Source organism: Typha angustifolia, chromosome 7, assembly GCF_048772165.1.
Source record: "Typha angustifolia cultivar Huaian chromosome 7, ASM4877216v1, whole genome shotgun sequence".
Classification (NCBI taxonomy): Eukaryota; Viridiplantae; Streptophyta; class Magnoliopsida; order Poales; family Typhaceae; genus Typha; species Typha angustifolia.
In genome coordinates this window covers 13,084,294-13,109,108 of record NC_133245.1, presented here as the reverse complement: position 1 = coordinate 13,109,108, position 24,815 = coordinate 13,084,294, and the positions used below count along the sequence as shown (strand labels likewise).

Below are 24,815 nucleotides of genomic sequence, written 5' to 3'. Positions count from 1 at the left end.
TTCGAATTATTGGGTGTCTGATCGGGCCAAATACATAACGGGTCTCTGTAGTTGATGCCATCGCCCTTAATGAAATACGTTGACTTCATTAAAGAGAATGCACTTGATTGCTGTTGATGATGCATGCCAAAATTAACGACGTCCTATCAAGTCAATCAGAAGAGTAGTTGAAAAATAAAGTACGGCGTTGTCGTTGACTAGGGATTATACGTGCGACGGATAGATCTTGAGTGTTATAATCGCTCTCTCTCTCTCTCTCTCTCTCTCTCTTAATAGTATGTACACCCATCTCGTACTTAATCACAACACAAGAATCCAACTACTCACGGTATTCCTTTGAAGAAATTAATTTCCATCTCACAAGATGGTATATGCACATCATGCTTGATTTATTGTAAGCCCATCGGTCTTGAAAGCTTATCCTGCAATTAAAATTACCACCCTAGTTTAAGTTCTGAGATACTTCTTGCATTAGTAGAGGTAGCTTAGTTTTTAGTATTTGAGACAAAAAGACAGGTTTCAAATCATTCTAATTAAATTTTAGTGATCACCTTCTCCATTAATCAATTGTGGCATGCACTAATTGGTTGGAAAGTGGAATGCATGGTTGAAGGCTTCGTCTCTCTTCATCTTAGGCTAACACTACGACAGCTCACAATTAAAATATATATTCGTAGTGACTAGTGATCCCTTGACCGACGAGGTCTCACCTTATCTTAAGATTAAATGCCCCCATTTGGTTGGTGGATGCATTATTGCAAGCAGTTCATCTATAGGGGTGTAATTAAATTATTCACAAATAAGTCAATGCTTATCGTTATTCATATTTCCATTTTTTTGGTTATAAATGATGCTGTTTTCCCTTTGTATAAATATATTGCCATACAATATATATTAGATAAGGTTTTCAAAATACATTGAAGCGATTTGAATAGATTGTGTCGGTCCAGTCAACTAGCTGACCTGCTAGGGTATGCCACATTGGCATTTGTCGGGTTATGTAGTCAATGCAACCTCCAGTGTTCCAATCACAATAGAAAAACATGTGAAGTGGATTCTCGACTGTAAACTTGCATACTTGTTTGGATTACATTCTAAAAGTTATCCACTTCATCAGATTAACTATGTATAATCTGATAAATTATATATTGAAGAATTTATGAAGCAAGAGATATATAAACTATGTAGAAAGTCGTTATTATTCTTTGATGTAAGTAGACCTCCTTCCATTACTCTAACTGCTACCTGTACGACATTAAATTGGTTCTCATCTTTTTCCAGTGACACAAGTTGCACAATTCTTTAATGATAGATCCCAATAATTGCGTATTTTGAGTTCCTATTGAGTTAAATACAACAGTGTCTATGCTCTATGCTTCGCCTCTACGTGAAATATAGTAATACTTGGATGCAATTAACTACTAGACCAAGAGCTTCCTGCAGACTAATGATATGATTTCCCTGAGCCATAAAAATTTAAGATTATCCGGTCGTAGTTCTAATATAAACTATGGCTACATTGACAAATAACTTAGAGTCAACGATGTTTTGCCTAAATAAATTGCTCGTCCTTAAAATGTTGGGCTACTTGCACTTCAAGTGGAAGCATGCACCATAGAGGAAGAGATCCTAATTAATTTGACGTCCCAAAGGTGATTAGTATAACTAGCTTCTCAGATCGTATATATGTGCGTATCGATAGGAATTTCTTACTACAAGGCCTCTAGAGAAGCAATTCACATTAAGATCCACACCCATTGTGACCACAACGTGAGACTTTACTCAATACACGCTGCACTCAAGAAAAAGAAACAAATTAACAACACTATATATACCAAAGAGATCTAAGGACTCACATATACATATGCTTTAATAGCATATCAGTGCGCAAGTATACTACTGCGCTACACTCACGAAGAGCTGAGGAGCGTTTTACTGTTAGGCATGGGGCCTCTAGATTCAATGCTTTAATTCCACTACTTGAGTCAGCTACGTCCCAACCACTTGGATGGTTACATAGAACCACCTAATTTAGTCTTCACAGTCTTCTTAGAGTAATGACTTTAGACACCAATTTGCATGCAAAAAGTTCGATGCTTCCACTATATATAGCCATAGACTTACACTTATGTTCATCATCCAAAAGATTCAAACAAGCTACGATCTAGTTAATAATCTTATCCAAATTCTAGCTGCAATGGATTCGAGTTGGTCCGTAAGCTTGCTCAACCTCTTGAAGACCCGCCCTGAAATCCTCATCTCCATTGCCTCCTTCTTTGTCTTGTACTTTTATCGCGTGAACCGCAACAGTGTCCTTCCAATAAACTGGCCGGTCATCGGCATGCTCCCGACCATGGTCTCCCATCTGCACGACCTGCATGACTACGGCGTCAAAGTCCTCGGCGCGAACAGGTTGTCGTTCATGTTCAAAGGCCCCTGGTTCACCGGCATGGACATGTTCATGACGTGCGACCCGGCCAACGTGAACCACGTCTTCAACACTCACTTCTCCAGCTACGTCAAGGGGGAGGAGTTCAAGGAGATCTTCGATATCTTCGGCGAGAGCTTACTCACCACCGACGGCGAGAAGTGGAGGTGGCAGAGGAAGATGCTCCACGCTCTCATCACCAACCGAAGCTTTCGGACGTACGAACTCAACGTCAGCCGAGACAAAGTGGAGAACGGGCTGATCCCCATCCTAAATCGCGCCGCGGAGGAGAAGAAGGTAATAGACCTGGAAGATCTGTTCATGAGGCTAACCTTCGATACTATCTGCAACATGGTCGTAGGTGTGGATCCCGGCTGTCTCTCCTACGACTTGCCCACCCACACGTTCGCGAAGGCTGTGGATGACGCGTCGGACATAATATTTAACCGGCATTTGGTTCCTAGAGCTTGGTGGAAGACGTTGAGGTGGCTAAGAGTTGGCAGCGAAAGAAGACTAGCGATCGCCGGGGCGAAGATGCACCACTTCATAGAGCAGACCATCACGGAGAGAAGAGAGCATATCAACAAACAAAAGCACGACGGAGATGGCAAAGAGGAAAGCATCCCACGCTCTGATCTGCTAACGACATTCACCACCCAATTCGAGGAGAGCGGAAATAAGACGGATTTTGAGCGCAAGGAGTTCGATAATTTCCTCCACGCCAATGCCAAGAACCTCCTCCTCGCGGGCCGAGACACCACCGGAGCGGCGACCGCGTGGTTCGTCTGGCTGCTGAGCCAGCACCCGCATGTCGAGCGAAAGATCGTACAAGAACTACGTGCGAATTGGCCGAGAATGGAGGAAACGAGCCCTAACAAGAACACACCCTTCGATCACGAGGGCCTCGCAAAGCTCGTGTACCTGCACGCGGCGTTGTTGGAGTGCTTGAGGCTGTATCCCACCGTTGCCCTCCAACGCAAGAGCGCCGTGAAGACCACCACGCTCCCCAGCGGCCACATTGTCCATCCAGGAACGATTATAATCTTCCATTTGTATTCTATGGGAAGAATGGAGAGCATCTGGGGGAAGGATTGCATGGAGTTCAAGCCTGAGAGATGGTTCACGGAGAGTGGAGAGCTGAAGCATGAGCCGTCGTATAAGTTCTTCTCCTTCAACTCCGGGCCACGTACTTGCGTGGGTAAGGACATATCCATCCACAAGATGAAGACCATCGTGGCTGCGCTGCTCTATAACTTCCACATTGAGGTGGCTGAAGGCCACGTTGTCGAGCCCATGCTCTCCATTGTCCTCCGAATGAAGCATGGACTCAAGGTAAGGATTACCAAGAAAGACAAGAGCGGGTGGTGATCCAGAGATATTATGTTTTTTATTTATTGTTTTCCCAGACTGCTGTTCGTCATGTCGTGATCATATGTGTCTTGTTCAATTAAATAATAGTCGTCCAAGTCTACTTGTCTTATTAATGCTTGCTTGCTTCTTGTATTAATCTAATTATTCTCTCTTACATTCTGGTGAGCTCTTTCTTTGCTAACCATCGAGTGTTCATGCAGAATAATATTTATTAATTTTGAAGTTGTTCTGCTTGTTATGCTAGGTAGGTAAATAGTCATCAATTCCTATCTTCCGGTAGGTCCCTTGGCCAACTTGATGAGCATAAGTCAACAAACTGGTCCCATTTCTTTCAGCTAAATACTAAACCTTGGTTAATTTTGTCAAATGATTTGCTACCTGACATACAAATGCTTTGATTCATTGCAATTGTTATAAGAAATCAAAGCAAACTTAGGCTTCTTAATCATTTGCATATCCATCATCATATAATAGTCATTTTATTTGTAATTATTCGGTCAATTTTAATTTTTGCTTTGTGAATATTAATATTCTTAATCTTAACCTCATAGAAGTTGAAAGAATAAAGAATATTTTGTTATCTTTAAAATAAAAAACTAATATACTCATAATACCTTTGTGTTTACCATGCAATCGGATTCCCTTTTGCTTCATCTTAACATCAAAAATTTCATTTAGGGGTGTTAAAATTATTTTATATCCACAGTTATTTAGCTATGACGATTAGGGTAAAATGTAGACCTGAATTATAAATTTGGTGCGAAATGATAATAAGGGTAAAATGCACTGTCCTTTTGACAAATTTTCTTTTCTAGCTTTTATATAGTTGCCATTAAAAACTTTTAAAACATTATAATATTAGCTAAAATAATTAAGCTCTTTCCAAAATACCATTCTTTCGCCAACTCTAATTAATATCATCATTAAAATTTAAATTTATATTAAGATACTATTATGTTATAGATTGTTTAGAATGATTCTAAAGCTATCTAATAGAGAGACTTATTTTTTGTATGAGAAAATTAATAAAAAAAATTATGTTCTAAGCTTCAAGAAAGTTTCATATTTGTTTTATAATATTAGAACAAAATTCCACAGTAAAAAAATCTATTTATTATTGTTTAGAGTTCTAGCTAAAACCAATAACAATAATTGAGTCCAAAATTAAATAATGCCCACTCAACTAAGATAAGTAGAAGTGGATGGGAGATTAACAAGTGACTAATTTTAGAAGAAACCATTTTATTATATTTTCTTCATTTTGTCACAATTTCTTTTGTATAAATTATAAGTTTATAATACACTCAAACGAGCTACAATATTGTGTACTAATCCAGCATCAGACTGATATATGATTAATTAATCATTAAACTAATCAATTAGCTATTCTATGATACATGGTTTAGGATACATGGTTAATTAATCATTAAATTAATTAATTAGCTATTCTATGATACATGTATTAATAAGCGACAGGGCTCTCTTATTACTTCGTAGGTAACTGTACAGGGTTTAGGGCTTTATTAGTCTTTTCTTCCTTCCTTCTTCGCTGTGTTGTGATGTGGCGATGCGCGCGGTCGAGCTGGCAGAGGGGGATCCGACGGCTCTCCTCCGCCGTCCGCCGCCATCCGGAGGACGAGGGCGACTGGGCTTACTCGACGGAGTGGTGGGGCACGGCTTCCGACGGCCACACAGTCTTCCGGTCGCCTTCCGAGCATGGCAACGGCATCGTTTCCGTCGTCGCCTACCCCGCCTCGAGACCGGTGACACTCTCGATCTCCGCCATCTCTCTCTTCCCTTTTGGATATGATCACTCTGATATGGGGTCATTTGGACCATTTGGTTCGGGATTGGGTTCTTGGTCGGAGAGAAGTTTGGAAGTGAATTGGGTTTTCCACGGATAAATGGATCTTTTTTATGAAATTTTTTTTGCTTATTTACTTCTTCTTTTCGGTTTTTGTAATTTTCCGTTTCAGACCTTGCCTTATTGTCTTATAGATCTGTTTTGGTTCCAACCGTGTCTTTTCACTTCATTTTAACCCACCAATCGCATGAAAGGTAAACTGTTAGATAACAGTAGCTTCGAACCTTAAACATTTTAATGGCCCAAGAAGTTAACTTACTTAAATTGATAGATGTTTTTTCTTTTACATGACAGATGAGCTTGGCACGGTTCAAGCTCAGGGCTTGCTTTGATACCTTAACTCACCCATTACTGTAAAAGTTTTAAGCTTGTTAGAGAAAGTATGGTTTTTATATTTTGTATTTAAGTATTATTTTTTAAATATAATTTCTAAATGACTTTTGAATAGTATTTTTTGTTAAGTACTTAAGTTATTCCCGGTAGCAATGAAAAGTTATTTATAAAGGGAATGTTGTGTTCCTTTATATTGTCAATGTTCTCAGTTCCCAATTTGGCCTTATGTTTTTTTCCTCAAATCCTGCTTTTAAGTAATGGTTCGGATATGAAGTCAAATTTGTATCTGTTAGTACTTAGTTCAGGGTAGTGGAATTATATTAGTAATTTGGCATATGTGGTTCAGTTAACCAAGGGTGTAACTGTGGGTTGTTATTTGAATAGATTTAGAAAGATACAGGAGGCTATTTAGAAATATTGAAAATGCAAAAGCCAAAATCGAACTGGAATAAGTCAATTTGTAGGATATGAAATGAAAATTTCATTTGTTTCATTATTGTTTTAGACCACATGCTCAGAATAATGAAAACACACTTGCCTATGTTATGCATGAAACATTGATTGTCTGGTGTACATGTGAACTATAGTTTAAATCTTTTATTGTTAATACTGAAAACCCACCATATAAATGAATATTTTACTTAATCTTCTGTAAATTATATTCTGTATTCTAATTTCAGTATTTTCCAGTTCTTATGTATTCACCATAGCAGGCGCGAGAGCAGTGGCCAGTAGTGGAAAGATGGCTTCAGCAAAGGTACGCAAAGATCCACCCAGAATTTGATCATGATGAACAGTTTAATATACTTGGTTATCAATGGCGTGTGCTTCGCTTTAATGATGACACTCGCCAGAGTACAGCTAAAGTAATGGCCTGTTGCAGAAAATCAGAACCTGCATCATTATACTTGATGCAACAGCCAAATTGTTTGGCCGTCCCATGTAAATTCCTCTCCTTCATCACTGATGGATCCTCATAGATCCATGATTATGTTTTTCCTTTCTTTCCTCAGAAATTCCTTTCTTTTGCTGCAAAGTCGTGCAATGCTCATGTGATGTACTTATGGCATGATTGAATTTGGTAATCCTTGTATCTCAAAGTATAGTTATTAGAGTAGGATTAACCTTATGATATATTTGGGTTTCCTGTCCTTTGTTCTTTAATGCTAACTCCATTACTTTTGTAGTATTGTAAAACACTGATGACATAACATCTTATCGCCTATGTTGTCTTCTCCTTCTGTATGTTTTAAGTTCCTACTGGCAATAGAGAAAAAGAACTTCAATTTATGTTTGAGTATGTGGGTCGAAAGAATTGGATAACCTAAACACAAAGATTGTTATGCTAGTGGTACGGGGAGTGCCGATCAGCCATCAGCACTGGTCAGACCAACTTTTTCGTGTAGGGGCTTTCAACTTCTTCCCTTCTCCATCTCCACTCAGTATAAAAGTTCTTACTGGAGTACATGATAGTTTGGCAGATTATTACACTGGGTCGGATTGGCTTCTCACAGCCAGCATGGTGGGCATGAGTAGGCAATTAGGCATGAGGGAGTATCGAAATTTACTCTTATATCGTTGCATTAATTTAATCAGCATGATATACCTATCTATCCATGCTAATCATGCTGACCAACATGAAATTCCATGGCCCAGAAATGATAGGTGGTTGTAGTGGCATAGATCTTAGAGGCTAGGTCTCTTAGGAACAAAAACAATATTTGACTCCTTCCATTGTGTACACATGGACCCTGTAATCCTGTTCTAATGAAGTAGAATATGGCTGGATCTTTTCTTCTTGACAGTTCTCTTGAAGGATTCTACTCGAAGCCATTGGAACATTGTTTATTTAATTTAGTTTATACATGATTTGTTTTAATTTATATCCTATATTGCAATATGGATATTTCATATTTCCATCATCTCATTTCAGAATTATCTTGTTCTTGATCCTGGAGTCTCCTGCACAACATTCTATTATCGTTTACAGGTTCAGCATAGAGCATTGTCTGTACTTTTATTTAGAAGAAACACTTCAGGGAACTGATTCTGTTTTCTTCTCTCTCTGTCTCTCTCTCTCTCTCTCTCTCTTTTTGTGTGGATAAATTGACTTGTAATTACTTGTTTGGCTCCAATAGTTAGCATGTGTATTATTGTTATAGCTTTATAGGGGAATAATAGATTAAAAAGGGTAAGTGTGAACTAAATGGAGATATATTTTATCATGACTAGGTAATTGTTTGTTGCTTCTTTTTATCTCGTCATAAAAGATATATTTGGTTTCTTACAATTGAGCGTTTTGACTTTGTAGAGTTGCATACTTGCATGGAGTAGGGATTACATCAAAAGTCAGTTACATTATGGAATAATGAACATATGCAACTTGTAGCATTCGGTTTTGAAAGTCATAGTGTTTCCTTGATAAGTTTTGTCCACTTAGATGCTATTCTTGGAGAACTTTTCATTTTATAATGTCTGGTATCTATCTAATCTTTTATAGTCTGATTTGATCAATGGTCCTTGGCAGATCTTAAAAGTATGGTTTCAGCGGGTCTGATAACCCTGGCTTCTTCCTCCTATGATCTCCCTGAAGCAGTACTAGGAAAGAGGAATTTGAATGTTCTTTGCATTGGTCATGGTGGAGGAAGCCTACCGTTATTCTTAGCCAGTAAAATTCAAGGTGAAGAACCCATTTCCTTCAACTTCCTAATCTTCTACATCTTTCTATCTTAGTATAATTGCTCTTTGTCTTTGCGTGCCTTAATCTCATGGTGTATATTATAAAGTTGTTTGAGTTTATATAAATGTCTTAAGTCATTGTATATATTTCAAGGTCTCTGAGTTGACTGAAATGAGTTTATCAAGTGTTCTTTTTCCTGCCACGTCTTATTGCTTTGAAGTTCGGAACGACAAGATTTTAATGGTATTTTATACCTAGAAAACATTGTATTTATGAATTAAGTGTTTCTTACTGCTTAATGCTATCATTGCCTGCCATGTTTCAGGTGCCACTGTCCACATTGTGGATATTGATCCCATCGTTATCTCAGCCTCAATTAAAGCAATGGGGTTTCCTGCATCTGCTGTGAAAGGAACATCAGATGAGTTAAAGCAATCTGCTGATGCTGACAAACTACTATGGGAAGGCGTCCATGACCGCCTCTTCCTTTATAGGTCAGATGCTGAAGAATTTATCATCAACAGCACTGACACATACGACCTAGTCTTCATTGATGCATATGATGGCGACGACATTTTCCCTGGCAAGCTATGGGATACAGACAGTCAATTCCTCAGACATCTGCAAAGCAGAGTCGATCCAATTCACGGCACCGTAGTGGTCAATCTCCATTCTGACTCGGATCTATTGACAACCAACATGGAAGATAATTCTCAGCTGCAGAGCATCCTTCCCTTGGGAAAATATGTGTCTCAGGTCTGCAAGGCTTACAAGCAGCATCTAGGTTTGGCATTCACCGTGTCGGTTCCGTGGCTTTGCAACATCACTCTCGTCGCATGCAGGGCCAAGGCGTTAACCGGCGGTGCCCGTGAGCAGTTTGTCGGCAGGGAACTTGTTCTAGGTGCACTCGTATCCAAATCGTATTCCGTTGAATCTACGCTGAACTTGCTGTTCCCCTGTCTGCAGTATATCAAGAGAGGCTTCATGTTGGTTGATTAAATCTAGTAACATTACACAGCTTTTAATTCCTGACATTCAAATCAGCGACCCACACCATTTTGATCACTTGAAAAAGATTTTATTTTTTTTTCTCTTTCATACAGAGATCGAAAAGTTGTCCTTTAGTATTTGTATCGTGAAACCGTGACAACTTCTTCCTCCGTATCTTGTACTGGATCAAACAAATGATGGAAGTTTTACTGGAAGCATTAATTAAATCTTGAGGGGGGTCCAATTCTTGAAAGACAGCTGTAAATTGGAAAAAAAGAAGAAAAAAACCAAAAGAAAAGTTCTATCAGAACTGGGACCGTAAAGATCTTCCATTCTTTCTCCTGTGGACATTGCGGTGATATCATTCCAAAATATGTTACTGAGTCGAGGTAAAAAAAAAAACAAAGAAACTATTTAAAGAAAAAAAAAACGAGCATCGTCTCAGAGAGTAGTACATTGAAAGCCAGCTACCAGAGGGATGGGAGCAGCACCACCATCCATTCTCTCCTCTTGGGGGGGTCACAAAACAACAAGGAGGAGGAGGTGGAGTCTGAGTCACCATACTCCGAGATCTGTACCCCTTCTTGTTTGTATTTGGTAATGGACCACCACCAACTGTGCACTATTCTCACGTAATGTGAACATGAGGCCAATTCCGAGAAAGAATAGTAATAAGAATAATAAAGAATGCCACATTTATTGAGCCGGGTTTCGACTCGGCCTATTGGTTGAACGGTCAAATCAGGTTATACAAGGGTAATGTTCATAAATCTACTTGTGGTGTCATTTATGACAAATAATACCAAAGATTTCACAGTCGTTTTCGTACTAATACTTGCAGCTCCCAATATGGTATACATGTCTCATGCATGGTGTCAGCCATTTTTTTTTTCTTAGCGCCCACCTGAAAACGACTTTTCTTTTACTTATACCCACTCTTAACGCTGCGCTTTAGTGTAATAAGTTCACAACCAACTCATTCTAAATTATAGGCAAAACAAATTAATTAGCCTTTTTTAATATATATATAGATTAATATTTATAAAAAAAAATAGATTATAACACATTCAAATTATACGCATAATGCTTTAAAATGAATGTCTATGAATAAAACCTTATAAGTTATTATGATTCTACCTCTTCAAGTAAGAGATTAGAGATTAAAACCTTACAAAGATATGCATAAATCTTCTTGCCACTGATTGGAGTTTTAGCTAAGTTGTTCAGTTTAATTAATACAAAGAGTTGACCCGCTGTCTAGTCTAATGTACTGTTGAGTTTAAAAAAAAAAGAAATGGTCAAAAGTCGGCGAAGGGAAAATTGTCATCTGGTCGGTGATGGGGATGCTCTCCCCACATAGGAGATATGATATACTACTTACTACCTCTCGTTTGACGATGGAGTAAACAAGCAATGCTTACAATTTACAAGTCTATTTTGTCACGAATGGTTAGGAACATACCGAAATATTGAAAATATAGCAGTAAAATTATAATACACGTGAACATGAAAACTACGTAGGACATTGTTTATATGTTCATTTTATGTCGGATCAAATACCAAAATAATCAAACACGTTTTACGAGGACTTGACAGCACCCGCACTCAGAACTCATCGTACTCCCAACCCCACTACATGAATCACTCCGATTGGCAATGAAGATGCTTAAAATGTTTCTTCGAAAAGTTCAAAATGATAGAAGAAAAAGAAAGAGAGAGCGATTCCGTCCACTTGTGAGAGAAGAATATTTAAAACAAAAGGAATGTAGTAACATGAATCACTAAAACTGTATCAGAACCTTTAAAAATAGAGCAGAAGCAAAAACATATCATCAATATATATATATATATATACATATATGTTGCCATAATAATAGTATTTTAGGTTGTCATTAATATTTGGAATATATTTTCCTGGAAAGCTTTCAATGCTTGCACGCAGAAAGCAACCAAATCTAGCTCCACTAATCAGTTGCCCTAATCATATCGCCATCAACATGATGAGGAATAAATCACAAGATTAAAGGTCCCTGACCTTTTCTAATTGCAAATTTTCTAAATAGGGTGGTTATTATGATTAAAACGGCGTTTAGATAGATATTTGACGAGAAATGTCATACTTCATAGTGTTACTGTTGATGTAGTAACATAGCCCAGAATGACCTAAAATCCTGTAATACATGAACAGTACAATCTAAATCAAAATTGAAACAAAAAAGAACCATTCTTTATTCATTGATCTACTCTTTAAATGAATATCAAACAATCAGATCTCCTTCTACCCTCCATTAAAAGCCTGATGGATCACAAGAAAAAGATTTTGAATCAGTGGCAATTCCTACCATATCATGAAAAGAACAGATGTATAGTAGCAGTGCACGTACAACCCAAATGGCTTCTGTATCTCAAGCGATGACAAAAATATGTGCAGTTACAAGAAGTAAGAATGTAGGTAAAAGCTAGCATAAAGACTCAATTTGGGGTAAAATTGGAGGTTAAGGAAGAAGAAGAAGAAGAAGGTAGCAGCATTATATCAGAAGTCATTCATATGTAATCCAATGTTTAACTAATCAAAGCAAGTATTCCATTGAAAAATCCCGTGAAGCTATAGTTGTGTACAGATCTCTGCGTAGAGACAGATGTACAAGGGGAGTGAGCCAAGAAACAGAGAGCATCTTTTGCAAACAGTGAGAGGCAGTAGTAGTGCCAAACTACCAATTCTTGAAATGAATCCATATCTTCTACCCAATCCCCCCATCATCCCATCCCCCCCTCTCTCTTTCTCTCTCTCTCTCTCTCTCACATACTGGATGATAGCACTCACATGGCCAGAGGACGAAAAAGCCAAAAAAACCTCTGTAACCCATCCATTTCCAAAGGGACAAACATTGATTTCCCCTGTAAACTCCTCTGTGGCTTTCCTACCTATCACCACCAACCCTCTCAATAATCTGCAAGCCCAAAATTAAAAGCACAAAAGAATAAGACCAACCTTTTTCTCCTTTTTCTTTTTAATCAGTGTTAGACATGGAAGTAAATAAACAGAGATAGAAGAGAATGGTTCTTGGTTCTACTCACCATCTTTTTTCTTCAGCAGGCTTCTAGCAAAAAGCAAGCAAATCACCAAAAATCCAACCCCTGCTGCTCCTCCCACCACAATGGCCACTGTCTTCCCTGTTTGCTGCCCTGCATCACAAAACCAACATAATCGATGTGGTAAATTAAAGGAAACCCTGACGAAAAGGTTCAAGTAAAATGGATGCATTCTTCTCCGAATCAAACCATCATGAGAAATTAAGAGGAAGTGTAATAATTTGAGAAAGAAAGAAATAAATAGGAATAAAATCCAAACCAGAAGGAATTTGATCAAGAGAAATTAATGCGATAAGCATCAGTGAAATTAACTCTTGATTCAAATAAAAGAATTGACTGCATTCAACTCAGATGAGATTAGTGAAAATATAAAATAAAAGCATACACCAGATATTAAAAAAAAATGAAAAGAAATTAAGCGTAATACAAAGATTAAGATTAAAAAAAAAGAGTCTAGATCAATGCAATATGAATCCATAAGACCAACCTCGGATCCAAACAAACACTAAAATAGCTCTCGTAGAACAATACAAGAATGGGAGAAGCCATTACCTCCTAATCCGCCGCCGCCGCCGCCGCCTCCACCGCCGCCACCACCACCACCATGGGGCACCCCATCAGGGTAGTAGCTGTAGCTGATGTAGCACTTGTCAAGATAGACCTGGCCCGACGGCGCGCCGCCGCACTCCACCTCCGACTTCTGCACCGCCTGGGTCACGCAATCATTACAATCTCCGGTTGAAAGATCCCCTTCGCACTGCGCCATCGCGTACACCTTCTCGTAGCTCGTCGCGTAGAACCCGGCTCCGCCGCCCACCCCGCTCTGGAGCTGCGCGAAAGCAGTGTCCCGCCGGACCTCGAAGCCGCTGCCTCCACCGCCGGAACCGCACGTCTTGAAGAGCATCTGGGTGCCGGAGACCTGGGGGAACCCGGAGATCTCGTAGAGGGCTAGACATCCGGTTAGCTGGATGCGGGCTGCGACGGCGCCGCCGCCGCAGAGAGCCGACCACATCGGGATGGCGCGTGCTACGCAGGATGCGCAGTCGGTGGGGGAGAGGTCGCCACGGCACTGGAAGAGGCCGAAGAGGGCGGCGCCGCCGCCGGAGGAGGTAGTCTTGTAGAACTTGGAGGTGGCGGATTGTGCGGTGAGGGCGGAGGAGAGAGCGCCGAGGGTCTGCAACGAGGCGGCGCTGCCACCTCCGAAGGTCTGGTTGGCGCAGCCCTTGTAGACCAGCGCGTAGAGGTCGGCACCGGAGATGGGTGGAAGAAGAGAGAGGAGGAAGAGAGAAGAAGTTAAGAATGGGAGCAATGGTGGTGGAAGAGGAGGGTGGTGGGCTTTGGAAATGCCCATCTAGGGTTTCTCTCTCTTTCTCTATCTCTCTCCCTCTTTCTTTCTCTTTCCTTCTGAGCCTCCTGGGCAGTAATGTTTTATGTAAACTTTTTTTTTCTTTTTAGGAAAAAAAGAAAAGGCTACTTCAATGTGATGGGAGCTGGAAAGGAGTAAAGAAGGGAAGATATCGGCTTGCTTAGTTGCTTTGCTCTCTCTCTCTCTCTCTCTCTCTCTCTCTCTCTCTCTCTCTCTCTCTAAAATTTATGAGGGGGAATATTTGGATTTGGAAGTGAAATTGGATAGCTGGCTTAACCTTAATTCAAGCTCTTGTCTAACCTAGGTGAGGCTCACATGAGCTGGGGATGGGTCATAATGAGAGTGATGAAGGAGGAGTGAATTGTGTGAGAATATGGGAGAATTAAGTAGATGAGAGAAGGGCCATGCCTTTTATAATCACAAGTTTTGTAACCTAAGGGAGGAGATCTTCAAGTGGGGCTTATTTTAAAGCTCGGGAGCTCATGTAAACTTAACCTTTTTATATTGCTCGTAATCACAGATTATAGTTTGATACAAATTATGTTATAAGATATTTATATATATATATGGAGAGAGAGAGAGAGAGAGAGAGAGTTTGGTGAGATTGGAGGAAATGAGAATAAAAGGGCGGAATGAGGGTGATATTAACTGAATTGGAGACAGGACTGGTAGTAGTGGGCTTGGCTGCTTCTGAGAAAAGGATGCAGAGGAGAGAATCTGATCTGTTGGGTGGGAGAGGAGGTGGTGATCTGGTGGACTCAGAGCGGGCTTTGACTCCATGGACTGTTGGATTTCGAACTTTGAATTCATAGGGAGGTGTGTTTTTATTTTGTATGCGTGTGTGCACACCTATTCATCTCTACATTTTGAAGAGCCAGCTCATTAGCAACAAGACTAGTGGCTGAAAATAAGAGGTGGAATTAGCAATGCTGTTTGTTAATTAAGTAAGGCTTGGGGGAGAAGGTAAAACGTGAGTGCTTCTTGGGATTTGGAGCGTGGAATTTGGGAAAGGAGAGGGAGGGAGGGAGGGGCATTGGTTTGCTGTTAGCGCTGTGACTGATAGTACTAGCAACGAGAGAAGGTGTGCAAAAAAGGGTTTTTGCACACCGTAGAGGACGCAGATCGTGGGCTACTTTGCGTCCATGTCTAGGCTTATATGATGCGGTTTTGGCAACTGTGAACTTCTCTTTTTTTCTATTGGTTTCTTCTTTGGCAACCTTTTCTTTTGTTTTACGAGAATGTTTAGATAATACAACCGAACTAGGAGGACGATAACCATGGAGCATCATAAATTTATAATTGCCTAATTGGGCGTGCAGGCTTAACTAATTTTTTCTTTTCTTTTTTTTTTTAACAGTTATATACATTTCAGGAAAAATCTAGGGTTCAATCTTTCAAACTTTTATATTCTCTTGTAAAAAGAGTCTTCTAAGTTTTAGAAATTCTAACAAAAAATTATCTCCACAGTTAGTTTAAATCGATATAAACTATGAAGAGTTAACCGATATAAATAAAAAAAATTCGGAAAGGTCTCTTAACATTTGGCCTAACTACAAGGGGGTAAATATATTCTCCCCTAAATATGATGTTCCATGTCACAGGGTTAAAACAATAATGATTAATACCTGTGTAACACGATATTACTCTTACTAATACTCATTGTAATATTCTTGCCCCCACTGCCATTAATTAGGACCTTCAACTCCACCTTTTTCCACCTATGAAAAGTAGGTTATCTTATCTGTCCACTTTGCATAAAAGTATAAGCGCGAGTGGTCTCAGAGTTGAAAGAGATTAAAGCAGAATGTAACACTCGAGTTTTTTACTCTATGCACCCAATTTTCACTTGCATCGATTTAAGCTGCAGCCAATACTTTTGCTGGGCAGATTGCTGCAGTCTAGAAAGCTATCATCTCAGAGGATTTACTGACTCTCCTCGGCTTTCGAAGTCTGCACCCAGTTGTATAAGTATTGGGCACTGGACTGGTGTACCTTCTTTATTTGGCTCGAATCTAAGTCAAAATCCATCTCACCAGTCACCAGTTATGATTCTTGGAAATTGGAAAGCTGTGAAACCTAAGGTCTCTTGCACTAGAATTGACACAGGCCTACAAACTTAATAAGAACCCATCATAATTGAAGCTTAGAAAAGAATGACTCAACAGGAAGGAAGTACTCCAATAAGTTACCAAATGAAACAAATTTTGTACCAAAGTCTTCTTTTCAAATGAGTCGCGGCATCCACTTTGTTGGCACTTATGTACCAGATGCTCCCAATAAGTCTCTTTCCATTTGCTCTTTTGTTTGGAAAGAAAAGAACAAGCTGAAATGATCGTTTGGACGTTTTTCACCTTATGCAACACTAGTTTTCAAGCAAAAGAAGCCATCCTCACTCCTTGTATACTGTATAGACTGAAGAAGATAACAAGCGCTCTGACTAAACTTGATATAGAAAGGATAATTATGGAAGGAATATAAACAAGAGTTCATGTTCATATAGTAGATGGAGAAATTTCACCTCCCTCACAGGATTCCACAATTAGAAGTTATATCTACATAGACTGACTGCATATGGGCGACTATGATTTACTCCATAAAATCTGACCAACTATGCAAGATATAATCTGAAATATTAGTAGCAGGCAATAATCAATTATGTCAGACCCTTTCCATTTCCGAATTATGTTAACTTATAGGTACATAGACACTAAGCAAGTTTTAACATTTATCTAATATGACCAATGTGATCTCTCATTCAATGTTCGGCTTATCCTCATACCAAGCACATAAGAATAATTACTTGGCAACTTTACAAGATTAGAATGTATCATGCATATTAAATCCTAGAATAAGCAATTCCCAAGGATAACCTCAGTAGTTAATATGATAGCAAACTACACCACCAATACTTAACTACCTAGAAGATTACGACAAACCCTGAAAATCTTGTCAAAATATGTGATGCTAAAGAGAAGAGAATGATTACCATTTTCAGGTCAGATGATTTTCCTGATGTAGGTTTTGATGATCCAGCAAAGTGCTAAAAGATACAATTGATTTAGCTGGCAGATACCACTACATGACCCCTATCTGATTATATGTCATGTGATTGTAGAAACCATGAAGATGATTTCAATAAGACTGACAGAAGGAACAATGAACATCATGATCTTCCATTTTCAATGATAAAACAATTGGACAGCACTTGCCATTCATCCTCTGATGCATTTTCGAGCACCTCTACCTATTCGATGTAATATCGTGTAGATAATAAGAGCGACAATATCATTTCTAGGACTAGGATGAGGGATCAAAAGGGCTCTCTGCTGCCAATGCAGAAATTAGAACCAAATGAATAGTTTCAAAGCTTAGGGCGTCTAGCTCAATTATACACTAATGCAACTAGTAACTGCAATAGTTTGCTAAGGTTTGAGAAGATGAATCTAAGTCTGATAAATTAAACTATTGGCCAATGCATTTTGAGTTGTTTAAAAAAACTAGAACACAATCCAAGCTTTTGTACTGTAAATTAAATCCCTGATGGCATACATTTGATTGAACTAAATAATACAATTTACAGTGTTTATAGCAGAAGGAGGTCATATTCAATGTTTGGGAGGATATCTCTGGAGGATTTCTAATGGATCCAAACAGTTCCGAAAACTTTTTGAGCATAGCTAGTTATAATTATGATGTGAGGGTCAGTGCTTGTGTGGAGGGCCATATATTAGATCCATGAGAGGGCAAGGTTCAGATAAGTGGGGTGGTTAAAGGTCCAGGCTTGCATTGGTGTTAAGGAAGAAATGTTAACTTGGATGGAAGTATATGTCCTACAACATCTTCTTATGGTAGGTTCAATGCCACAGGAAGAAAAGGATGTGTAGCTTGCCAGTTTCTGTAGCTTGTTGTACATGCTGTACTATCTATTGCAGCATCCATGCCATAAGGATTATGCTTGATTGAAGATCAACTTAAGTTGATTGTAAGACAATAAAACATAGCAAAGATCATTCAGAACTTTCATGTAAGTTACTGCAATACTATCTTTATGAATGAATAACACAAATAAGTAGCTAGTCATAGGGGGCTTCATGCTTGACCTGCTTATATCTACATATAATGCAAGAACATAGGGGGAACCTCAGCTACTCATTATGTGGCCCAACTATGCCCAAATCCCAATAGTCAATGCGGTCAGTGAAGGGACTATACAGTTTATGTGGACACAGATGCAGATAAATGGACTGCTTCTTAGAACACTTCATTGAAGGAAATGAGAAAAACAGCATTTTAAGTTAATACCAAACCTACAACGCTCTTTACACTTTTATAAAAAGAGATACAAGGAGAGTATTATGGTTGATGTACCAAAAGTTTCACTAGATTGGTACCAAAGTAAATGATCCATTACTTAAAGGGAAGCGGATTTTCAATGGCACAAAAACATGGAGAACATCTCGAACTAATGATATCATAAATCATACTAGACTACTAGTACCAATTCAAAACTAACATTAACCATCATCTAATGTCTTCTATTTCTTGCTTTATAGGGCTCATATTTTGCCCCACTCAAGACTTGCCACCGCAGGAAAACAGAAAGCTCTCACATCATGCACACACAAGTTATCATAACATAACTAGATATAATATTTTCACACTTACTCTTTCTGCAATGCTCAAAGCATATCTAGAACTGGCACTCTAAAATCTAATAATTACATCTGACAATATTGTGCTTACCACCACAAATAAGTTGCATCTAATGATACTTAGATTGCCATATTTCCAAACCCCTAAGATGGGTTAATGTTACAACCAGTGGAACATTCAGAACAAACATTCCATCGACGATAGTAAGTTCAAAGATGTATCAAAGTCATAACGAAACAAAAATAAGAAATTTCATCACCTTCTATTAGACAATATAAAGGAGCTACTAGATAAAAGCTTTATTGAAAAAACATCAAAATCCCCTTTCAACATTCCGATATAGGGTTCAAGAAACAGTCAACAATGTAACTGCATTAACTGAAAAATATCATTTTGCAACGGTAACTCATAAGAAAAGAAACCAATTTGATAACAGTACAAATGCAGATTACAGCAGTTTAAAAAAAATTCCAGTCTTTCTCGAACTATTTCATACTAAAACCCTAAAAGAGTTGAAGGCTCAAATGCCACCAACAATTCAAATCTTAAGTGATGCCGAGAACCAATCCATTCCACAACCCTAATAGTGGTGATAAAACCATAAGCGAAGATATCTCCTGACCTGGTTACTTGGCTGCAGCGGCGGCGGCTGTGGGGGGAGCCGGGGAGCCAAGGAGGCTAGCTTGCTGTAGCTCGAGTTCGTTCATCTGCTGGTCACGATCCATCTCGATGATGAGAGGAACGACTAGGATGAGGAAGGTCGTGCCGGCGATCCAGGCGGCGCGGCCGGTGCTCCACAGGAGCTTCTTGGCGACGCCAGCGGCGTCGGAGGCGGCGCGGCGGCCACGGTAGACGACAGGGGACTGCGATATCGCGCTTGAGACACGAGAGATGACACCGTCGCCATTGTCGTCACGGGAGGAAGACATCGGTTTGGAGGTGCTCTGGTCCACAAATGGAGAGTAACCGCCCGCCTGTATCGTGTAAACCAGAGTTTTTGGTGGTCTATGTTATCCATGGCAATAATTACTATATCGGAGGATATCTCTTGCGGGTAGTTATTTGGACCCGATAACCCGGATTATAACGAATTCGTCCCTGCATTTGTACCACCCTATCAGGGCGCCCTACTCTATATCTGGTAATGATATGTGGCAATGGCCCATTAATTCTAATCGCAACTTTTACCCCTTGTTCTGAATGAAAATTCGACATGAAAAAGTGAAACTATTCAATTGAATAGAACCATCCTTGAACAGTTGATCCATACATGGAATTATGTCGCACAATACTTAGATTTGACTAGTGTCACATAGAGTACAAAATCTAGTAATAACGCTTCACAAAATCTCACTGTTACTAAATAGTCAGAAGACAAACAATAATAATAAATTTATGAAAACCAATAATAACAACAAAAAATAATAATAATAATAATAGTAGAAGACATTCTCATCGCCCCCCTCACGCCATTCTTCCCTCCCTCGTCATCCTTGGTTGCACTGTCGGCGGCACTATTCCCGACTCTGTCACCGGACTAAAACAAGTCAACCTCACAAAACTCTTTCTTCTCTTCCAAACCTTTTCCCCCTCCTCGATCACTTTTACCTTCCCCTTCTCCCTCACCGACGACAACGGCAGCTCTTTTCTCCACCTCTCCAACTTCTCCTCGATCTCCACCTCCTCTCGATCCATCACTGGGTCCCTCGTCCTCTTAGACTTCGCCTTTGCTTTCCTCGTGGCTGGTGAGAGCTCCGCATAAAGAGGTAAGGACCTCGCATGGTTATCAATTAGCGTGATGGAGACGTTCAGAATCCCTTGCGGTCGTAGCGAGTTAGGTCGCCGGACTTGGAGGGCAGCAAATCGAGGGGATGTGGTAGGGCGGAATGTGGAGAGGATAGCACGAGCAGTACCGAGGAGGGAGTCCTTAATGCGGGACCGGGAGTAGATCTCGACGGTAACTGCCGACGTGTCAGATCGGAGGGCGGCGTCCTCGATCTGAAAAATGAACTTGTCGTTCCACGTCGGGTCGGTGTGGCCGGTCGGGTCAAGCCGAGTCTGGAGCTTGCGATTGGGGTGAACCCACGCGACGGCGTAGGTGGTCATAGAACGGGCAGAGGAGAAGAGGTCCTGGGCAGAGATGACGGTGACTTCGATGAGGTGGAAGGAGTACGGGAAAGGGGGAAGGGAGGGGTAGTAGGCTCCCCCAATGACTCCATCATTGACGGCCAGAGACATCTTACGGACGACAAAGTGGTGGGGTTTGGTACAATGAGATGGATGAAAGGGGAATTCAGGGGTTGGAATTTTGTATCAAGGTTAGCGGTTATGAGAGTGCGACAGCGGTGACGGGGTTGTTAACAGCAGATGAAATTGAGAGTTGGGGAACTATTTTTAGTGCTCGGGATAATAAGCAAGAAATTTACAAACCGGCTTATATGTAACTTTTTTACATGCATGCATAATTTATTTATTTATTTTATTGGAATCATGGAATGCCTGGGGTTTTGGATGATGACTCACTGACTTGGACGGGTCTATCATCTCGTGATCTGTGATTGCTTTAATATCCAACCCCAACCTAAATTGGTTGGTAGTTAATAATGGCCCAGGTTAGTAATAAGCTCTTATGTACATCTGACAAAATGTTGCCCATTCAAATATAATATCTAGTGTAGTTAGTTTCTAGAAAAAATCCGAACTTACTAATTAAAGATAATTATAATTAAGTTGCAAAAAATCTCGTGTCCTTCCGAGAAAAAGGCTGAAAGTTGTCAAAGACTGAACCGACTCACAATTTTGACCAGTCGTTTTCATCTATTCCGAGATCATGTCTTTAGCTGGACGTCACACGTGATGCTGAAAGAATACTCTGTATATTTTCTTAATAAAGTATATTAAGCCATGTTTATTTTAGTCATTTGCCTTCTCGGCCACAAAATAAATACTAGATTAGTTAGTAGTTTTTTTTATTTATTTTCCCACTTCTCCTTGGCTCAGAGAGAGAGAGAGAGAGAGAGAGAGAGATGTTGCTGAGGAGCTCTTCTACCCCAATCTTGGGGTCTCTGCTCTCATCCACCGCCCCCTCACTTCACATCTCCGATTCTCCCGATCATACAACCCACAACCACCACCACTCCAATCCCTCCTTGCATCCCATCTCCTCTCCCGTCGGCTTGTCCCGAAGAACTCGCTCCGATGGTAACCTCCATTCTCTCCTCCTCCTCGACTCCAATTCTCACCACCATCACCACCAGAACACCCCACCTCTCAAACCCTCATTCCTCGAGGGCTCCCCTTCCCTCTCCATCTACAACACCGTCCTTATTGAGGAAGGGAAAGATCCAGAAGAAGAAAAAGAGGAGGAGGAGGAGGAGGACGGAGGAGGAGGAGGAGATGAGTTCGCCTTCTCAGAATCGATTCCTCTTCGGGAGACGCCTCTGTTCCTCGCGAGGGGGCTCGGGATCGACCGCGTGGCGTCGGGGTTGCTGACTGCCGGATATGATGGTACCGGCGGCGGCGGTCGAGGAACGTGCGGCCTCGTGACCAGTGGTGGTGATGGTGGAGAGCAGTCCGATATCGATGGTTACTATAAGAGGATGATGGAGGAGGATCCGAGCAACGCGGTGCTGCTGAGGAATTATGCGGAATTTCTCTACCAGGTGAGTATATATGATCCTTTTTCCGGGAATTGGGAGTAATCCTTATTTTATTATCATTAATTTTATCACAATTATCTGCTAGAGAAGTTGATAGGATTCAAACGACTTCTGTTATGAATTATGATAGGCTATGTGAAATTTTGTGATCGTTTTGTGCACACTTATTGTTGTCCATGCTCTGTCCTTTTGAGATAGATTTTTGTCATGCTTGATCTTTAGTTTCATTACTAGTATTGTTTTGTTTCTAAATAATTGAATGTGGTCAGTCTTGCGGGGAAAATTAGGAAAAAAAAGGGGGGGAATGGAAAATAAAAAAAGATCAGCAAGAGCAATGTTAATGCAAGGGGTTATGGTTAGTACCTAAAACAAGAGAATTCAGAAAGTAAAGGAATATTGCAGAAATTAGGGAACTCTCATCCCTCTTCTTTATTCATTCTTTGTTGGAAAAGAATGAACTAGAATTGTGATTGTAGTTCTTCTGATAACAGTAACAACAACTTAGATCTCATTTTTTTTAAATAACTTTATACACGCATCTCGAATATAAATTAGATATATCTATAACTTTACTCATTTTATTATTTATATTGTAATAGATAATAATTACCTTGAATAAGTTTATTTAGGAATTTGTATTTGTTTACTAAACTGTGAAAATATAATATAAATCTTGTTCAGAGAACGCGCTTATCCTGTCTGGTTCTATGCAGCAGCTTTTGAGAATTCAAAGTCCATACCCTGTTCTACTATAGCTGATAGCCTAATGTGCTTTTATTTCTTGCAATTCTTCTCATGCTTCTAGTTATTTTACTAGGTCAAGGGCGATGCTCAAAGGTCTGAAGAATATTATTCTCGTGCTATATTGGCGGATCCTAGTGATGGAGATATTTTGTCGCAATATGCTAAATTGGTGTGGGAGTTGCACCACGATGTAGAGCGTGCTTCTAGCTACTTTGAACGGGCAGTGCGGGTTGCGCCGCAAAACAGGTATATATCTGGTTTTGTGAAAGAATCATCATGCAGATGTTGTCACAGTGGTATTACATTGATTAAAAGTCGAAAAACTAATAAATTTCTGAAATCTGATATTGTCATGAACTCTGCTACTTGTAGCCATGTTCTTGCATCGTACGCGGAGTTTCTATGGGACACAGATGATGGTGATGATGGAAAGGGTGACGAAGGTGTTGATCAACCTCAACATTTTTTCAAATTGCCACTTTATCATGGAGCATTGACTTCTGCAACCACTTGATCATATGAGCTACTGATGCGTCAGTTTGAGCGAACACTATCTTGTTAGGAAGTTAGCTTCTTTAGTTTGTCTAATTTGCATAGAAATATTTGTGGAATAATGTATGTTCCAGCAGGGCTGGACGAATGTTTCAATGGAAATCTGAAAGTACTGAAAATGTAGCAAGAGTTTGTTACTTCACTTGGAAGAACTTCCTGTAGAGTTCGTCGGGAAACATAATATGATCTTATTATAGGCAAACATAAAAGAGGAAATCAAGAGAGCTCAAATTATAGGCATAAATTTTTCGAGACATACTTCGCCTAGTCTTCTGCTGCTTTTCCTTTTTAATAATTTTGTTTTGTTTTGTTGTAGTTTGAGGTGCTTAGTATTATCAGAGGTGATCATGGGTGACTAATGTTATCTTCTAGACTAGTATGTTCTTAATGACTCATGGGTCTGAGCAATGTTGGTTTCTTCCCCAAGCTTAAGTTTCTTTAATCTTTAGCCTAAATGGCCAAATGTACCTCCTATTTCTCCCTTCCTCTGTGTTTTTTCTTCCAAAATTTTCTAGTTACACAAAAGAAAAGTTTGTATTAGGGAAAAATTCAGGTATGATTTTTATTTGCACTTTTTGATTCTTACAAAAATTTGATAGATAATTTGTTCAAACAGGCACTTAAGATGCATTTGGAATTTTTTTTTAATTTAATTACATTTAATTTTTGAATTTACAATAATGAGCTTTTAATGTACATCACATATATAAATTATATATATTTTTTCTATGTTAAATTTAAAATTTAAATATAATTAAATTGTGAAAGCACCAAATGCATTTGTAGAATAAGATAAAAGGAGATAAGTCATTCCTAGATTTATCACAAAATTATATGTCTCATATATCCCTTGAGACCACTAACCTATCTACTAATTTTAGTACAATATTTAATTTATACAAAACTATTGATGAGATAATTAAGTAAAATAATATTATTAGTCTCGATAAAAAAATTAATAATATTGATTATTATCTTAAATAATGTTAATTATCTTAAACTATACCAACATAGTTAATTATAAGTCATTGAGTCATTAAGTATATTGTTTTGAACTTTACCTGAAAATGAGGAAGTGACAA

The 24,815-nt window shown here is 39.4% G+C and overlaps 4 protein-coding genes across 7 annotated transcripts; 3 read left to right on the top strand and 1 right to left on the bottom strand.

Annotated features, from left to right (window-relative positions):
* The first annotated feature begins 2,197 nt into the window (after window positions 1–2,197).
* Window positions 2,198–3,796, top strand: LOC140762572 (alkane hydroxylase MAH1-like). Its single transcript, XM_073100446.1, has one exon. The coding sequence runs from the start codon at window positions 2,198–2,200 to the stop codon at window positions 3,794–3,796; it is 1,599 nt and encodes a 532-aa protein (XP_072956547.1).
* A 1,519-nt stretch (window positions 3,797–5,315) lies between these two features.
* On the top strand, window positions 5,316–9,918 carry LOC140764006 (uncharacterized). Of its 3 annotated transcripts, none has more exons than XM_073102413.1 (5): window positions 5,316–5,562; window positions 6,710–6,753; window positions 6,851–6,938; window positions 8,524–8,676; window positions 9,002–9,918. In XM_073102413.1, exons 1-5 carry the CDS (start codon window positions 5,367–5,369, stop codon window positions 9,673–9,675), a joined length of 1,155 nt encoding a protein of 384 aa, XP_072958514.1. In that variant the 5' UTR covers window positions 5,316–5,366; the 3' UTR covers window positions 9,676–9,918. The 3 variants fall into 3 exon arrangements, with proteins under 3 accessions (XP_072958514.1, XP_072958513.1, XP_072958515.1); XM_073102414.1 differs by having other exon boundaries at window positions 5,377–5,562; window positions 6,687–6,753; XM_073102412.1 differs by having other exon boundaries at window positions 6,710–6,938; window positions 9,002–9,917.
* Window positions 9,919–11,811: 1,893 nt separating this feature from the next.
* On the bottom strand, window positions 11,812–14,474 carry LOC140762074 (plasmodesmata-located protein 2-like). 2 transcript variants are annotated; one of them, XM_073099682.1, is made up of 3 exons: window positions 13,312–14,474; window positions 12,745–12,852; window positions 11,812–11,962 (listed from the first exon to the last, which is right to left on the bottom strand). In XM_073099682.1, the coding sequence occupies exons 1-3, from the start codon at window positions 14,108–14,110 to the stop codon at window positions 11,955–11,957; spliced, it is 915 nt and encodes a 304-aa protein (XP_072955783.1). In that variant the 5' UTR covers window positions 14,111–14,474; the 3' UTR covers window positions 11,812–11,954. The 2 variants fall into 2 exon arrangements, with proteins under 2 accessions (XP_072955783.1, XP_072955782.1); XM_073099681.1 differs by lacking the exon at window positions 11,812–11,962 and adding an exon at window positions 12,228–12,617 and having other exon boundaries at window positions 13,312–14,472.
* A 7,284-nt stretch (window positions 14,475–21,758) lies between these two features.
* On the top strand, window positions 21,759–23,852 carry LOC140763947 (uncharacterized). Its single transcript, XM_073102338.1, has 3 exons — window positions 21,759–22,440; window positions 23,255–23,427; window positions 23,554–23,852. The coding sequence occupies exons 1-3, from the start codon at window positions 21,805–21,807 to the stop codon at window positions 23,693–23,695; spliced, it is 951 nt and encodes a 316-aa protein (XP_072958439.1). The 5' UTR covers window positions 21,759–21,804; the 3' UTR covers window positions 23,696–23,852.
* Window positions 23,853–24,815: the final 963 nt, after the last annotated feature.

What these genes read in the sequence shown, in the direction of transcription:
- LOC140762572 (XM_073100446.1), top strand. Translation starts at nt 2,198, where the DNA reads ATGGATTCGAGTTGGTCCGTAAGCTTGCTCAACCTCTTGAAGACCCGC.
- LOC140764006 (XM_073102412.1), top strand. Translation starts at nt 5,359, where the DNA reads ATGTGGCGATGCGCGCGGTCGAGCTGGCAGAGGGGGATCCGACGGCTC. An exon ending in AAATTGTTTGGCCGTCCCAT is followed by an intron (nt 6,939 to 8,523) that starts GTAAATTCCTCT and finishes GGTCCTTGGCAG; the next exon opens with ATCTTAAAAGTATGGTTTCA. An exon ending in CTTAGCCAGTAAAATTCAAG is followed by an intron (nt 8,677 to 9,001) that starts GTGAAGAACCCA and finishes GCCATGTTTCAG; the next exon opens with GTGCCACTGTCCACATTGTG.
- LOC140762074 (XM_073099682.1), bottom strand. Translation starts at nt 14,110, where the DNA reads ATGGGCATTTCCAAAGCCCACCACCCTCCTCTTCCACCACCATTGCTC. An exon ending in CGGCGGCGGCGGATTAGGAG is followed by an intron (nt 12,853 to 13,311) that starts GTAATGGCTTCT and finishes TTTGTGATGCAG; the next exon opens with GGCAGCAAACAGGGAAGACA.
- LOC140763947 (XM_073102338.1), top strand. Translation starts at nt 21,805, where the DNA reads ATGTTGCTGAGGAGCTCTTCTACCCCAATCTTGGGGTCTCTGCTCTCA. An exon ending in ATGCGGAATTTCTCTACCAG is followed by an intron (nt 22,441 to 23,254) that starts GTGAGTATATAT and finishes TTATTTTACTAG; the next exon opens with GTCAAGGGCGATGCTCAAAG. An exon ending in CGGGTTGCGCCGCAAAACAG is followed by an intron (nt 23,428 to 23,553) that starts GTATATATCTGG and finishes TGCTACTTGTAG; the next exon opens with CCATGTTCTTGCATCGTACG.